Genomic DNA, 17,771 nt, shown 5'->3' on the forward strand with positions numbered 1-17,771 from the left:
TGTCCATGTGTTCTCATTGCTCAACATCCACTTATGAGTGAGAACATGCAGTATTTGATTTTCTGTTCTTGGGTTAGTTTCCTGAAAATGCTTCCAGATACATCCATGTCCCTGCAAAGGACATGAACTCATTCTTTTTTATGGCTGCATAGTTCCACGGTGTATATGTGCCACCAGTCTACCACTGATGAGCATTTGGGTTGGTTCCAAGTCTTTGCTATTGTAAACAGTGCTGCAATTAACATTGTGTGCATGTGTCTTTACTGCAGAATGATTTATAATCCTTTGGGTTAAACTATAATCTTTTTTTTTTTTTTTCTTTTTTTTTTGAGACGAAGTCTCGCTCTGTAGCCAGGCTGGAGTGCAATGGCATGATCTCAGCTCAGCACAACCTCCACCTCCAGGGTTCAAGCAAATTTCTCCTGCTTCAGCCTCCAGAGTACCTGGGATTACAGGCGTGCACCACTACACCTAGCTAATTTTTTGTATCTTTAGTAGAGAGGGGGTTTCACCATGTTGGCCAGGCTGGTCTTGAACTCCTGACCTCAGGTAATCCGCCTGCCTTGGCCTCCCAAAGTGCTAGGATTACAGGCATGAGCCACCCTGCCTGGCCACCATATTTTTCATAATGTCATTTTATACTACTATTCTACTAAACACATTTTTTTGTTATTAGGTAATTTTCAAAGAAAATTAGATCTTGAAGAAGATGAAAATTTGACAACATTTTTCTTACAGATCTCAAAGACTTCTTGAAATCACCAACAGTCAATTCCATCATCCCAACCAAGGTACTAATGGGCTTTGTCTTCTGAGTGTTCCATAGGCTAACATCTATACCCATTATCCTGCCCCATATTCAAACATTTCCCTACTTAGTCATCAGAGAATCATAGGGTAAGTCGGCCTAATTAGTATCTAAATTGTATTTTGTTATGTTATAGAAATTTGGAGCTATAATAAAAAAACCTAGTTTAGACACTGAATTCAGCTTAACATGATTTAACATACAAAACTGTCTGTTTTATTTTAATCTTTTTCTCCCAGCCACCTTACTCCCCAGTTTAGATCCTTTGAGACCCCAAGTGCTATTCAAAGCTATCTGCTCCCCACATGGCTCCTCCTCTAGATTTACTCTCAGTAAATCTTGAATTTCTCTGTTCCCTCCAGGTCTCGAGTCTTATACATAGGTCTAATAATAATACCTCCCACTCAACTTTAAAAACTTGTTTAAAATGTTTCCCATTAATGACACTTAAAGAAAATACTGCATCTTGCTGGGGCCAAGCTGGAGAGCTATGTTATAACCATAGCAACTTAGTTCCTTCAATACAGAATGAAAGAACTAATCTCACCTTGCCTCGGTCCATCTCTATTAACTGTTTCTGAAAGGCTAGGAGTGAAGAGACACACAGCATGCTGGAAGGTAGGGGAACTCTGTAACATGAGCGACTGGCAATATTCCATTACGTTGGCACAAATCTATAATCAAAAAACAGCAGTAACAAAAATATTAGCCCCCAAAATGCTCTAATAACATGAAAATCGAGATTCGAAGGAGAACAAGGTTATAAATCAATTTGTAAAATTACTCACATGTTATTTTTATCAATATTTTCCAAAAACATAAAAACCTTATAAAAATCACACGATTCTTGCCCCTCTTACCTGCTGCATAGCCAGTTCGATCTCATCTTTCTTGCTTACTTTATCTCCCTCCACATTATCATCTTGAAATTTAAACTGACGCAGTCTGTCAGAGCCACCGAAGCGACTTAGTAGTCCTAAGCACTGGCGCTAAGAAAGAGAAAGATATCTTGTTGATATCTAGTTAAACGTGTTTAAAATTCGTAACCCCTCTTTCTTGAGGGATAGAAAAAAGAAAAACTCTGTGGAGAATGGAATCATTCTTTAAAGCATTTAATATCTTACTTAAAACTGAGCCAACTAAAAGAAGCATTATTAAAACTCAACTTTTTGCAAAGGTATTTGATTGGTAGCTAACAGATTTAAAAAGTACCTTTTTTTTTTTTTTTTTAGCAGTAAATCCCAATACTATCTGTTTGCCAAATAACCTCCTGCATCATATCAAAGTATGTATTAATTCTTTGGAAGATATTCATTAAATGAAACACAAGTTTATAAACAAAGAGAAGCAAAATGAGAGGGCAATTACAAGATGGTTTATAACACACATGTCTGTGATAATTTTGTCTACCAAGGCACAAATTTAAAAGCTGTTACTCCTGTGGTTATCCCAGGGACTTTGTAAAGGGGTTACAAACACACAGACCGCCTTGGAAGATAAATGCAAACGTCCCCAGCTTCAACTGTTAATTCTTCTCACCTGAGAATACAGTATTTCCCAAGGTTCTCAAAGAGAAAGGACATGCTTTTCAATATTGGGAACGTATCTAGAAATTAGCTTTTTCAATATTGGAAGCACATCTAGAGGTTAGCTAATGGCTTTGAAATGGGTTTCATTAACAGGTACAACTTTTTGCTCAGTGACCCGGAATAAGTTACTTAATTTCTCAAGCCTATATGTTCACATTTCTAAAGTGATAATAACAATTCCTATCTTATATGGTGTCAGGATTCCCTGAGACCTGGTATTATATTTAAAGTGCTTAGCACAATGATCTGCATATAAAATATGTATTTTAAATGAAACATGTATTTTAAAAGTCGGTAATACTACATACAGATTTAGATATATATAGAGAGAGATACACATATATAATATAAAAATGTCTTATTATTTATTTATTTTTGAGACAGTCTCTCACTCTGGTGCTCAGGCTAAGTGCAATGGTATGATCTCAGCTCACTGCAACCTCTCTGCCTTCTGGGTTCAAGCAATTCTCATGCCTCAGCCCCGCTAAATACCTGGGACTACAGGCACGCACCACCACGCCTGGCTAATTTTTGTATTTTTAGTAGAGACGATGTTTGGTCATGTTGCCCAGGCTGGTCTCAAACTCCTGGCCACAAGCAATCCACCCACCTCGGCCTCCCAAAATGCTGGGATTACAGGGGTGAGCTATCCCACCCGGCCTCAGTAAGTCTGGATAAGGCAAAACATATTGATGAGACTATAATATAAACTTATTTTGCCAAAATAGTTGTATCTATTTTTAACATTTATAAATGTGTGTTTGCCACTTCTTAACAGATAATATAGATGCACTCAATCATTTCCAAAGATCACCTTATGAAGGATCCATCAGAAATGTGTCTTCCTCCATTCCAGTGAAAGATGACTTAAAAAACCCAAAGTATCTGAGTTTTGTTGGTGAGAGTATAATCTTTTCCAGAGAGCTGTTTGACAATTATGATGTCAACATGTGTGTACTATGTGTATACCCTCGGCCCCAGTCATATCATGTGTTCCTCAATCTAGAGTAAAATATGTACACAAAAATGCTAACAGTAGCATTTTTCTTTTGAAATCTTGAAAAATCATTCATGAAAAAAGGACTAGTTAAGAAAATTGTTGTGTCAAAAACAATGGGATATAAATGCTAGTACATCCTCTGCAGCCAATAAAAAGTAAACATGTGGCCGGCTGCAATGGCTCATGCCTGTAATACCAGCACTTTGGGAGGCCAAGGTAGGCAGATTACGAGGCCAGGAAATCGAGACCATCCTGGCCAAAAGGGTGAAAACCTGTCTCTACCAAAAATGCAAAAAGTAGCTGGGCATGGTGGTGTGTGCCTGTAGTCGCAGCTCCTCGGGAGGCTAAGGCAGGAAAATTGCTTGAACGTGGGAGGCAGAGGTTGCAGTGAGCCCAGATCATGCCACTGCACTCCAGTCTGGTGAGAAAGCAAGACGCTGTCTCAAAAAAAAACAAAAAGTAAAGATGCTCAGATCAAAGCACGCCAAGAGGCTCCCAGCAAGACTGATAAAATATCCAATTGACAAACTAATACGTTAGAACATAATGAGAGCAGATTACGGAATTTGTGAAGAGTTTGGGGATAAATTAGTAATAAGTACATAAAAACCGAACAAATAGCCGGGTGCGGTGGCTCAAGCCTGTAATCCCAGCACTTTGGGAGGCCGAGGCGGGTGGATCACAAGGTCAAGAGATCGAGACCATCCTGGTCAACACGGTGAAACCCCGCCTCTACTAAAAATACAAAAATTAGCTGGGCATGGTGGCGCACACCTGTAGTCCCAGCTACTTGGGAGGCCGAGGCAGCAGAATTGCTTGAAACCAGGAGACTGAGGCTGCGGTGAGCCAAGATCGCACCATTGCACTTCAGCCTGGGTAACAAGAGCGAAACTCTGTCTCAAAAAACAAAAAACAAACAAACAAAAAAAAAAACGAGCAAATAAAAAAAGAAAACTGTAGGGAAAACAGTTTGCTCCTGGCTTATTCACAAATGACATTTACACAGTCATAATAATGTAACACTAAATAAAAATGTAACCAAAATTATGATATCATTACATTGAGTTTCAGGGGGTGTTATAGGAAATGTATACATTGTATGATGGAAGAAAAGGAGTAAAAACATCTAAATTCTCATCTCTGCCCATCACCCAACAATGGAAAGTCAATACATGATTACTAAAATTAGAAAATCAAGAAGCAGCAATATAAGCATATTATTTAGAAATACCAAAGAATCAACCAAAACAGTTGAAGGGGGTTTCTCAAATCTAGGGAAGACAATGGGGAGGATGTTATATTTTGTCACATGTCTTATAACTCCTATTTAAAGAAATAAGAATCAGTTACCTGGAATCTTCCAATATGTCCCTGTAGCTCCATTAGAGACCCTTCATTTACATCAACATCAAGTTCACTTAATATCCCTATAAAATAAATGTAGAATGCTTTAAAATATAGTATTATAATAAACAAAAACATTAAAAACTAGGAAGAAAGGTTCTAGTATTTTATATTCTTCATGTACATGAACACATATTCTTGCCACAGAAGTGTTGAGAACTATGATTTTACAAAGACTGTAAGTGCCTTTTATATATTAATAACAGCACCAGCATATGTGCATTCATATGCAATCTAAAATGCAGAGTGAAGTGATTTTAAAAGGCATTTTTAGTTTTCCAGAAAAATCTCATTTTTTTATACCAATAAAAGTAATTTTCTAAATTACTTTCCCATGAAGGAGTTTTTAGAATATAAAAAACTAAAAATAAAATGCATTTCTTTTTAACACCTCTAAATATATATCATTTGATTTTTCTTTTCCCCTAGGCGAAGTACAATTTACAAAGAAAACAAAAACATTTCTATTCAACTTCTCAGTTTGGACCCATTACGAAATTCCTAAACTGAAATGACTCACCTCTAATAGTGCCATAACCTCTCCTGATTTTTCTTTCTTCCTTCCTTTTTTTGAGACAGAGTCCCGCTCTGTTGCCCAGACAGAAGTGCAACCTCGCCGGGCGCGGTGGCTCAAGCCTGTAATCCTAGCACTTTGGGAGGCCGAGGCGGGTGGATCACGAGGTCGAGAGATCGAGACCACCCTGGTCAACATGGTGAAACCCCGTCTCTACTAAAAATACAAAAAATTAGCTGGGCATGGTGGCGTGTGCCTGTAATCCCAGCTACTCAGGAGGCTGAGGCAGGAGAATTGCCTGAACCCAGGAGGCGGAGGTTGCGGTGAGCCGAGATCGCACCATTGCACTCCAGCCTGGGTGACAAGAGCGAAACTCCGTCTCAAAAAAAAAAAAAAAAAAAAAAAAAAAAGAAGTGCAACCTCCATCTCCTGGGCTCAAGCGATTCTCCTGCCTCAGCCTCCCGAGTAGCTGGGATTACAGGCGTGTGCCACCATGCCTGGCTAATTTTTGTATTTTTAGTAGAGATGGGGTTTCACTATGGTGGCCAGGCTGGTCTTGAACTCCTGACCTTGTGATCCACCCTCCTAGGCCTCCCAAAAGCACTGGCATTACAGGCGTGAGCCACTGCGCTCAGCCCATCTCTCTCAATTTCTAATGAGCCTGCAAGTGACCCTAACACGTCATTCTCCCCATCAGTTTGTTTCCTTGTTCCTTCACTAGTCATGCTAAGGAACACCCATCTAAAGCTATCCTAGCCACTCTAACTTTGTATATGTTTTCAGATTCCTTTAATTCGTTTTGTACTCACTTCCAAGTAGATTCCATAGCACATAAAACCAAGAACCTGATCCTTCTCGCCTCAAAATGACAAGCCATCCTCTTTTTAGTTTAGCTCAGCCCTCAATACAAACTGACAGAAAACCCTACGATATGGTGCATGTGGGCTCATTATACCTCGCCTGTGCCTCATGGCTTCACCAGAGCCTATGCCATCTTACCTTCAATTCCTCTGAGAGTCTGCTCCTAGAATCGCTTTCTCTTCTACCATACTAAAATCTACCCTGCCACAGAAGAGTTTTCCTATTTGAAAATAGGCTCAAGTCTTTCTTGTACTTCAAAACAAAACAAAAGAAAACCAAGCAAAAACTTGGTTAGTATCAATTTTTTGAAAGTTTTTCTTCAGTTGCTGCTTGTATTTGTAATTCTTATAACCTCCTTGCCCAGCTGAACTCCTTGACACCTGGATTTTGTACACTATCATGAAGCTAAGACTTGCTCCTCATTGTCCTCAAACTTGCCGAACTCTGCACCAAGTATTGTTGTTCCAAAGTTCACTTTCCCCTACGTGTCAACTGCTACCGCAATTTAAAAGGACCTCCAATTCTCAGGTTCTATAAGAGCTTTCTGTTAAATGCCATCTAACTACTCTATGTATATCACTCTTGACTCCAAAATACTTTTCAGAGTATCTGTGAGCCGGCTGGGCATGGTGGCTCACATCTATATTCCCAGTACTGGGAGGGTAAGGTGGGAGGACTGCTTGATTCCAGGAGTTTGAGACCAGCATGGTCTCAAGATAACAAGACCTCATCTTTACTTGAAGAAATAAAATACATATACACACACACGTATGTATGTATGTATCTGTGAGTCACAGAAACTAAACTGACCTGCTAATAAGATTTGTGGAGATACAACATACATGGTGGTGGGCTAGGCAGCATGGGAGATACGAAGTTACAAACAGAACTGCAATCTAATGGGAGCATTTAAGACAAATGTGCATAGTAAATTACAGGATAAGACAGAGGCTGTGCTGTGCACAACAGGGTTGACAGGAGTGTAACTTTTTTAAAAGTGTTTTTAAAAAATTGGGAGGGTATTTGGCATTATTTTTAACAAATATTTAAAGCACTTATATTTCTGATCAAGTACTACCAGGAATTTATCAAGTCTATCAGTTCAAATGAACAAAAATGGGGCCAAATGCAGTGGCTCACGCCTGTAATCCCAACACTTTGGAAAGCTCAGGTAGGAGGATTGCTTGAGGCCAGGAGATTGAGACCAGCCTGGGTAACAAAACGAGACCTTGTCTGAACAACAAAAAATTTAAAAAGTAATCAAAAACAAATGTACAAAAAAATATATGAATACATATGTACATACATAGCTAGAGATAAATAGATAAGTACACACACACAGATTCACAAAGTTATTAAATGCCACACTGTTTAAAATTTTAAGAAGCTTGGAAACAGTCAAGATGTCATAGAATCTGATTACAAAACAAAGGACTAGTTGGGCGTGGTGGCACATGCTGTATTCTCAGCTATTTGGGAGGCTGAGGCAGGAGGATCATTTGAGCTCAGGAGTTTCAGCTACGATTGTGCCACTGCACTCCAGCCTGGGTGACGGAGTAAGAGTCAGTCTCTAAAACAAATAGACCAGGTGTGGTGGCTCATGCCTGTAATTCCAACACTTTGGGAAACTGAGGTGGGAGGAACGCTTGAGGCCAGGAGTTCCAAGAACACCTGGGCAACATAGCAAGACTGTGTCTCTACAAAAAACAAAAATTAGCTTGGTGTGACAGCATGTGCCTATAGTCCTGCTTAATCAAGAGGCTGAGGTGGGAGGATCACTCGACCCAGGTAGGACGAGGCTGCAGTGAACCATGATTGCAGCTTTGTACTCCAGCCTGGGTGCAAGCATGAGACCCTGTCTCAATAAAAATAAAAACAAACAAATAAAACAAGGATCTGGTTAACTATCTCACAAATGGAACACTAGGGAGTCAATTAAAAAGAATGTGCAGGAGCTATAGGTGTTGATGAGAAAAAAAATCTCATGAAGATCCTGCAATTTACAGAAGTACATTGAGAGTAATTAGTTAAGTCCTGGAAAAAAAATTTTTAAAAAACCCAAACATTAGACATTCCACCCCACAACACTACAGGACCTTAGTAGAAGCAGGAAGGGTGGCCTGACTTGGTATCATCTCAGGACACTGGAATGAATTCCACAGGCTGGGTGAAATGGACTCTGGGATCTCCCTGGAAGAAGCACAAGCTCCAAGTAATTCAGCACCGACTACACTCAGTCCTGGCCAACTCTCAGCTTCCCTCAACCAAGAGGGCTCAGCCACCGAGACAGCCCAAACAAAAAATATATATATATTGGGGATTATAGGGTGGATTCAGAGGTTGCCTCAGACTTCTCCAAAGCAACATAAAAATGGAGGTAGTGTAGCCTAGTAGTTACGTATGTAGGTTCAGAAGCCATCCTGCCTGGGAAACTCTATACTACCCAGTGTTATCTGCGTGACTTTGGAAAATTTTAACGTCTCTGTGCCTCGGCCTCCTCATCTGTAAAACGTGGATAATGACAGTTCTACCTCATAAGACTGCTGTGTCTTCCAATCAATTAACATGTCAAGTATTTAAAACAGTACCTGGCACATAAATGCTTAATAAATGCCAGCTACTATCATTTATATTACACATTCTAAGCAAAAGAAAATCATAATCAGCCGTACTCTCATTCAAGAACAAAGGCAATCTTTAGACCTTCGTAAACATTAGAGAATTTTGGAAACATGAGACAGCATGCTTTTTATTGAGGGAAGGAACCTCAATACAAATTAAAAATACCAAGACGTAAATCAAAAGAAAGAATTCGTGAATGGTGACACCATGGTGGGGAACATAACTGGTGTTCTGCCGTGAATTCATGTAAATGTACAACTAAAACTAAGTAGCTGAGGATATTACGGTTGTATAATAGATGTAAATATTACCAAACCTGACAAGGTTAAAATGATATAAGCAAACATCATCTGAGGGTGGCAGAAGAAGTGTAAAAGAACTCACCAATTCATCTTTCCCATCAGGAAGTTAACTGATTCTAAAATTTACACATAGTAAATTACTTTACACATAGTAAAGAAATTTTAAGAAGGGGGAGTAACCAAAATATCTTAATAATGTTTCATAATGGTTTTTCCTTGCTCACAGTGATCTTTTAAAAGGTGATGTACACTAGTAGTAAAGAAAACATTTGTCTGGAATTTGGCAGTTCTTTCCGTTTCTCTTCAATTAGATTTTTGTCTGTTAAATTCATGTAAAATTAAATATTTGTTTTTTAAGACAGCATGTAAAAGGTCATCCTATTCTCATTAACTGCCTCTGTAAGTCTCTGTTCCTTTCTCTATCTCCCTCTCTCTCTCAAATGTACATACACATAGAGCAATGTTTGAAAAATTGTTTATCAAATCTCAACATTTGGTAATTTCTAGGTGGTAAGGTTTTGAGTGTTAGTTAATTTTTTGAATATTTCTATAATGAGCATGTATCTTTAAAAAAAATAGAGACAAAGTCTTGCTCTGTTGCCCAGACTGGAGTACAGTGGCATGATCTTGGCTCACTGCAGATTTGACCTTCCCAGCTCAAGTAATCCTCTTACCTCAGCCTCCCAAGTAGCCAGGACCACAGGTGAACCCCGCAACACCCAGCTAAATTTTTTTTATTTTTTTGTAGAGACAGGATCTCTTCATGTTGCCAAGTTGGTCTTGAACCCTTGATCTCAAGCAATCCTCCTGCCTCAGCCTTCCAAAGTGATGAGATCACAGGAATGAGCCACCACACCCAGCCAAGCACGTATCATTTTTATAAATATAAACTTACTACTTAAATAAAGGCTCTGTTAGCAATACCAATTTCAAATAAGTCATATATAGCTGCAAAGTAACAAAAAAACCTCATTCTATTAATTTATGTCTGTCTGTAAAGAATTATTAAAAGTCCTTTCAACATAATCAACTCACCAGGAAGTGCTGCTTTACTTATAATTCCTGTCAGTAGAGCCAATTCCTGCAAAGACCCAGCACTAACATCCTGACAACGCAGAATTGCTTGTATGGTATCAGAATGTGAAATAAGAAACTGCAATACCTAAGCCATTGAAAAGGAAGACAAATAGGAAAAACAGAGGTAGAAAATTATGTTATAAATGTATAGTTCATCTTATAAATAACACTGAAGCAAGTAATTCAATTAATGAGGATGAATAACAGATAAGCAATTGTTTTCTGCACTTACATATTTATTTCTTCAGGAAGTAAACATTTAACTAAAAATTCACAAGACTAAGGGATTATTTTAAAGTTTATAAGTTAGCACATTTGGAGACTACTGTAGAAGAATATAATATAACTTAGAACTACTGTATGAAAACTATTATTTGACCTCGATTTTCTTTCTTTTATTGTTTGGCCAAATTAAGAAATTAAAATGAGTTAGTATAAAAATGACGACTGAATTCAAGAAGTTGCTCTATGAAAGTGTATCATGACATGGGGAAAATCACATAAAAGCTTTTGTCTAATTCTCCTTTTTTAAGAAATTTTAATTTGTATTATTATATATTAGAGATGGGGGCCAGGCGCGGTGGCTCACGCCTGTAATCCCAGCACTCTGGAAGGCCCGGGTCGGCGGATCACTTGAGATCAGGAGTTTGAGACCAGCCTGGCCAACATGGTGAAATGCCATCTCTATTAAAAATACAAAAATTAGGTCGAGCGTGGTGGCTCAAGCTTGTAATCCCAGCACTTTGGGAGGCCGAGGCGGGTAGATCACAAGGTCAAGAGATCGAGACCATCCTGGTCAACATGGTGAAACCCCGTCTCTACTAAAAATACAAAAAATTAGCTGGGCATGGTGGCGCGTGCCTGTAATCCTAGCTACTCAGGAGACTGAGGCAGGAGAATTGCCTGAACCCAGGAGGCGGAGGCTGTGGTGAGCCGAGATTGCGCCATTGCACTCCAGCCTGGGTAACAAGAGCGAAACTCCGTCTCAAAAAAAAAAAAAAAATACAAAAATTAGCCAGGTGTGGTAGTGCACATCTCTAATTCCAGCTACTCAAGAGGCTGAGTCATGAAAATCGCCTGAACCGGTGAGGTGGAGGTTGCAGTGAGCTGGAATGTGCCACTGCACTACAGCCTGGGTGACAAAGTGAGACTCTGTCTCATAAAAAAGAGAGATATCATCTCACTATGTTGCCCAGGCTGGGCTCAAACTCCTGGGATAAAGGGATCTTCCCACTCTGGCTTCCCAAAGTGCTGGGATTACAGGCATGAGCCATCGCACCTGGCCATAACTCTCTTCTTGATGTGTTTTAAAAAAAAGGAGATCTAAATCCTGACCTCCAAACTCTACCCTTTCGCCATGGCATTTTACAGTGTACATTCATGGAGACCTCTCTCAGTATTTTGACTTAGGAATATCTCAACTACCTTACAAACATTTTAAAGACTATATGCCAAAACAAGCTAAGGATGTGAATCACTCAGAATTGTGATCATTTTTATTTTTTAATACAGATTCCCAGCCTAAGCTTAAAATGGGTGGTCACAGAACTCAGTCATCTGTGCTTTTCTTTTTTTTTTTTTCTTTTGAGATGGAGTTTCGCTCTTGTTACCCAGGCTGGAGTGATGGCGCGATCTCGGCTCACCGCAAACTCCGCCTCCTGGGTTCAGGTAATTCTCCTGCCTCAGCCTCCTGAGAAGCTGGGATTATAGGCACGCGCCACCATGCCCAGCTAAAGTTTTGTATTTTTAGTAGAGACGGGGTTTCACCATGTTGACCAGGATGGTCTCGATCTCTTGACCTCATGATCCGCCCACCTCGGCCTCCCAAAGTGCTGGGATTACAAGCTTGAGCCACCATGCCCGGCCTCATCTGTGCTTTTCTAAGAGGCTCCTCAGGTGATTCTGCTTCAGTCAATACAAGACTGGCGTTAGGAACCATGTCTTGTATCATAATGTCCCATTTCTACTAAAAAATCTTAATCTCAATCTAGGAGAAGACAGGCAAAGTCTCTAAGTTTTAAAGTACTAACTTGAAGACCACACAGCCCTAAAAGAGGTAGACCAGGCGCAGTGGCTCACACCTGTAATCCCAGCACTTTGGGAAGCTGAAGTGGGCGGACCACCTGAGGTTGGGAGTTCGAGACCAGCCTGACCAAAATGATGAAACCCCGTCTCTACTAAAAATACAAAATTAGCCAGGCATGGTGATGCGCTTGTAATTCCAGTTACTCAGGAGGCTGAGGCAGCAGAATCGCTTGCACCCAGGAGGCGGAGGTTGTGGTGAGCTGAGATTGTGCCACTGCACTCCAGTCTGAGCAACAAGAGCAAAACTCCGTCTCAAAAAACAAAAACAAAATCGAAGTAAAACATCAAGCCAGATAGCTACAGTATAAAATAAAGTGTAATATCTACCTGGTGAGACGGCCTAAGGCCTAATGGTAGAGAAAGCAGAAACAATGACCAAAAATCAAAGTGTTTTAGGACACAGTTCCAAAATATAATGCAGCAATACAATAAAAGGTTGTAGATTCATAATGATAAGCCTAATTAATCAGTAAAAGGCTAAATTACATATAGTATCATTAATCTGGAAAAATGTGTCTGTTGGAATATTGGAGTGTTTCACTGAAAAGCAACCAAAATAAAATTAATTTCTGCTGTTTAAAAAATTTTTGATAGCAAAATTACTCATTTAAATTATTTCATTCTCTAACATATATAAATGTGGCATTACCAGCTGTCTTTTGTGTTCTCTGCAAGGCCTAGCATAGCCCCCTTTCAATAAATATCTGGTTAAATTACGTTTTAGAAACCAGCTTATTCCTATCACAGTAACTGCTTTCTTTTATAGGAGAACAAATTTCAATCTCTTGTTTTCTGTCTTATGATTCTATTAATTAGCTACAATGTTCCATTTAAACAAAAGTACAAAAACGGGTCAATGAAGTTAAGAACAAAGTACAGGGGCCTGTTTTTTCTACCCAGCTCTGCCATAAACATTAGGACTAACGCAAATTCACTTAAGCTCTCTATGTGTAAGGTTTCTGTGCTTGTAAAATGAGGATTTTGCTCTAGACAATATCTAAACAAAGGGTTTATCTTACCTGCCCTGCTGCCTGCAAGTGCTGGGCCATACTAGACGTAAGGATGACCTGGCACAGCTGGAGAGCTGGGAGGAGAATCTGGCGGTAGCGATCCACTGGGGTAGGGATGAACATTGGAGGGTCTCTCATGCCAAACATGCTTGATTCATTTCACCCAAACGAGGAGAAAACATTCCAAGAATTAAGGTATACTTTAGGCAACTCCTTAACATTGACATGGCAAATAAATCACTGCCAGCTGATTAAAATGTAAAGCTACTAGTGAGCACTCTGCATCCCATATATACATCCGCAGGCCAAAAACAGATCTGTCTTCCTAAATTCATAGCTTAGTTAGTAAAAACAGTTATTTGAATTCTGAAAAATCTTATCAAGGAAAACCTATGTAATTTGACAAGACAATGCTTGAAACTTCCCAAACATTTTTATTCTTCTCTAAATGCTCCCTTGGGTCATACAGGCTCTAAGAAACAGATTTAAAAAGTTACTTTCCCTAAAATTCCCTCTCCTCTATCCAAGCCAAAAATGCACTATTACCATCCATTGTATAGGGGGAGTACCCCGCTTATCCAAAATGCTTGATACCAGCGGTGTTGCAGACTTTTTTGGATTTTGAAATATTTGCATTATACATACTTATTGGTTGAGCATCCCTAATGCGAAAATCCAAAATCCAAATTGCTCCAATGACCACTTCCTTTGAGCACCATATTGGCACTCAGAAAGTTCGGGATTTAGGAGCATTGCAGATTTCAGATTTTCAGATTAGAGAAGCTCAATCTGTATAAAAATAAAGTTAAAATGAGGCTGTAAAATCACTTAACCTTTAAGAGTAGGTGTCAGAGCACTGTATTAATAAACTAATATTTATTGTAAATGTTTATATTTAAATTTTTAGACCAAAAAAATGGCTGCCTATTGAGAGGGAATGAAAGCAGAATATGAAAATAAAAAGAGAGGCTTTGTACAGACAAGCGATAATAACATGCCATGAACTAAAGATATTTAACAACTCACTTTACCTAAGGTGAAAGTAATAACTCTCAGGTTTGAAACTTTAGACAGCAATACTAAAATAAATGTTTTTCCCTTGGAGGTAAAACGAGCCTAAAAAATTCTAACATTCAAGTTTGAAATAGATCCCTTTAAAACAATTACTGAATTCAAACTAAGTATCATTTACTTCTAGGAAGGTATGCTATGCTGTCTGCATAACAATGCTGCAGTCATGTAAACAAAAAAGAAAAAATCAAATCGAATTTTCCACATTCGAATTGAACTAAGAAATCAGCTGAAAAGCTCAAAACTTGAAAACAATTCCATTTGAAGCTTTTGAATTAGCAAGCAGTAAGCAAAATATTGAAATAAGAAAAATATATACATAAAATCTGAAATCCTACAACAGGAAATCCATAGCAAATTATATAATTTTACTACAACTCTTTAAAAAACAGTATAACTGAAAACAAGTATTTCTAACGAACAAAACAATAACATTGGGAAAGTACACATTTACTAAATTCTCTCCCACCCCACCTACTTTTTCCCTAATTAGCAACTTTCATTTATTAGTAAATGACAAGGGCACAGCATGACCAAAAAAACCCACATCAAGATGAAACAAGAATTGCTAAGTGACAAAATTTGTGTTTGGAATTTGTTTTCCCTCTCAATAATCCTTTAGTGGGAGTTTAACCAAACTAATCTATATAGACACCTACCTCTGCGGGTCCGTTTCTGGGCGCATGTCATAGACTTGGCATTGAGCTAGTCTCACAATCACCCCTGATCTTAGCAGCTCTAAAGCACCCTGCTGTATCTTTGCCACTCTTGTGAGAAATGCCTGAGGAGTTACACAAGAAAAATCATCAGTGCTGAAATCATGTCCAAGGGCCTCACAGAAAAGTAAAACACTCTCACGGCACACTTCTCATCTTCAGTTTTCAATGAATAGAAATCTGGGCTAGTGACCAGGTTACATTACACCACTTTCTTCCTCGGATTTTCATGAGGACTCAGTGGTACAACATATCTGAAGTGCCCAAGGACAGTAGCTTGCACGATTCAAGTACTCATTTACAGTGTGGGTTCTGTTATTACCATGTGGACCCATGGAAGGCAAGGAATTTTGTCTGTTTTGCTAACAGCTATGTCTCCAGTACCTAGTGCCATGCCTGCCATTTTGCAGGTATTTAATCAATACCTATTAAATAAATGAAGGAGGAAAAAGAAGTAAATGAAAAATCTAAGACTTCAGTGCTTCTATTATTGTAACATTTGTGATCCTTTTAAGCAGGAGGAAATAGAAGTTAAAACAGATATGCAGGCAAAGAAACAATGAATTATATACTATATTGAAAATGCTGCGTTTAGAACAGAAACACCATATCTACATGGAAATTTTCAATAGGCAACTACGATAGTCTGAATCGTATTGTGAGAGGACAATTTTGTTCTGTTCTCATGAAGCACTGGCTGTCATATTACCATCATGAGCAACCCGAGTGAGTGAGGGAAGCAGGAGTCCCGTTATCTAGCTAGCCCTTTGAGGATCGTTTCACCCATCTATTTCACACTAGGAAGATTCCTAAGTTTAAAACTCCTTTAAAAAAGGATAGAAAATTATAGAAATATTAAAAATGTATAAAAATATTCAAAATGTATGCCACTTTAATTTTCTTTAATACTTCGATAGCCAAGAGAAAATGACTTCTTGATCTAACATCAAATGTCTAGGAAGCCTTACCATTTTAGATTCATAAGTATAAAGTGCTTTTAAAAGGGGAGGCTGTGGTGTGAGTAAGCTCTGCAAAGTACGGTCATCTTCTACCAAGCTGTCTACAAGGACCTTCAAGTAGCCACTGTTAGAAACATACAAAAGCCACTGCTGCTGTTTATCCACAGAGACAATCCGATCAAGTAGAGCCAGGGCCAGCATCTAAACGAAGAATAAATTAAAGTACAAAACATGCAGATGCTACCAAAATCAACAATCACTGCTTTATCTGGAAATATGAAGAATTTTTTTCATTAAGAGAATGCTGCTTGCAATAAAATTTCCTTTTTTTTTTTAAGAAGTTAAAAACTATAGCTCTAAATCTCTATTTATCAATAAAGGAAAGCTCTCAGGTGAAGATTTATTTCCAAAACAAAACCTAACACATTAAAATAATGGCATTAGATATATATTTTAGTAGATTCTAACATTGCTTCTTAGAAAAAAAAATTTTTAACAGCAGTTTTTTCTCATTGTAAAGTTTTATAATGCTCATTACAGAAAATATAGAAAACAAAAAACTAGGCTGGGCGCAGTGGCTCACCCCTGTAATCCCAACACTTTGGAAGGCACAGGCAGGCAGATCACTTGAGGACAGGAGTTTGAGACCAACCTGGCCAACATGGTGAAACTGCATTTCCACTAAAATATATATTTAAAAAAATTAACCCGGCATGGTGGTACGTGCCTGTAATCTCAGCTACTTGGGAGGCTGAGGCAGGAGAACTGCTTGAACCTGGGAGGCGCAGGTTGTAATGAGCTGAGAGCGTGCCACTGCACTCCAGCCTGGGCGACAGAGTGAGACTCTATCTCCAAAAAAAAAAAAAAAAAAGGAAAAGAAAAGAAAAGAAAGAACTATACAATCTGATAATCACAGTTCATCCATTTTGGTCTGTTTCCTACCAGTATTTTTTCTATGCATATAAATTACTTTTAAATTTTTAAAACATAACTAAAAGGTTATGGCAGTTGATATTTTACCCTGTTTTAAAAAATCCTATTTCCTATGGTCTTCAAAAACACCAATTTAATTGCTACATAACATTGCTACATAATTTTCCATTAAGAAGTTATCTTCTCAAAAAAAAAAAAAGGTATCTTCTCATTGCATTATTACCAGTGTACCACAATACAGTAAAGAAATATAAATGCAGGCCGGGCGCGGTGGCTCAAGCCTGTAATCCCAGCACTTTGGGAGGCCGAGGCGGGTGGATCACGAGGTCAAGAGATCAAGACCATCCTGGTCAACATGGTGAAACCCCGTCTCTACTAAAAATACAAAAAATTAGCTGGGCATGGTGGCACGTGCCTGTAATCCCAGCTACTCAGGAGGCTGAGGCAGGAGAATTGCCTGAACCCAGGAGGCGGAGGTTGCGGTGAGCCGAGATCGCGCCATTGCACTCCAGCCTGGGTAACAAGAGCGAAACTCCGTCTCAAAAAAAAAAAAGAAATATAAATGCAAATTCTCCACAAAGCATTTAGGCAGAGAAAGATATATATTAAGTACAAGGCAATTTATTCCACATTCTCTTAACCAAAGATCTTTATTAAGCAGCATTTTGACTGTTTCTACCAGCCAACCTCAAAATCAGCAAGAAGATAATCCCAAAAGGCAATTCTGAATTAAGATTCTAACAAAATTAAACAAAACATATGAATAAATAAAAGAGAAGTCCCAAATTATGGCAAATAAAAAATACACTATATTATTTAA

General features: G+C 38.7%; 1 protein-coding gene across 1 annotated transcript in view; it reads right to left on the minus strand.

Moving 5' to 3' along the window:
* The window catches only part of NUP205 (nucleoporin 205), a 93,996-nt gene that overhangs the window by 10,981 nt on the left and 65,244 nt on the right, over positions 1 to 17,771 (minus strand). Inside the window, exons 32-38 of the mRNA XM_003920971.4 lie at positions 16,028 to 16,219; positions 15,003 to 15,124; positions 13,282 to 13,420; positions 10,136 to 10,262; positions 4,748 to 4,824; positions 1,669 to 1,797; positions 1,356 to 1,482 (exon numbers count right to left, since the gene is read on the minus strand). Of these exons, the coding sequence (XP_003921020.1) occupies positions 1,356 to 1,482; positions 1,669 to 1,797; positions 4,748 to 4,824; positions 10,136 to 10,262; positions 13,282 to 13,420; positions 15,003 to 15,124; positions 16,028 to 16,219 (913 nt within the window). The remainder of the gene's footprint in view (positions 1 to 1,355; positions 1,483 to 1,668; positions 1,798 to 4,747; positions 4,825 to 10,135; positions 10,263 to 13,281; positions 13,421 to 15,002; positions 15,125 to 16,027; positions 16,220 to 17,771) is intronic.

This window comes from Saimiri boliviensis, chromosome 10 (genome assembly GCF_048565385.1).
Source record: "Saimiri boliviensis isolate mSaiBol1 chromosome 10, mSaiBol1.pri, whole genome shotgun sequence".
In the NCBI taxonomy this organism is placed as follows: Eukaryota; Metazoa; Chordata; class Mammalia; order Primates; family Cebidae; genus Saimiri; species Saimiri boliviensis.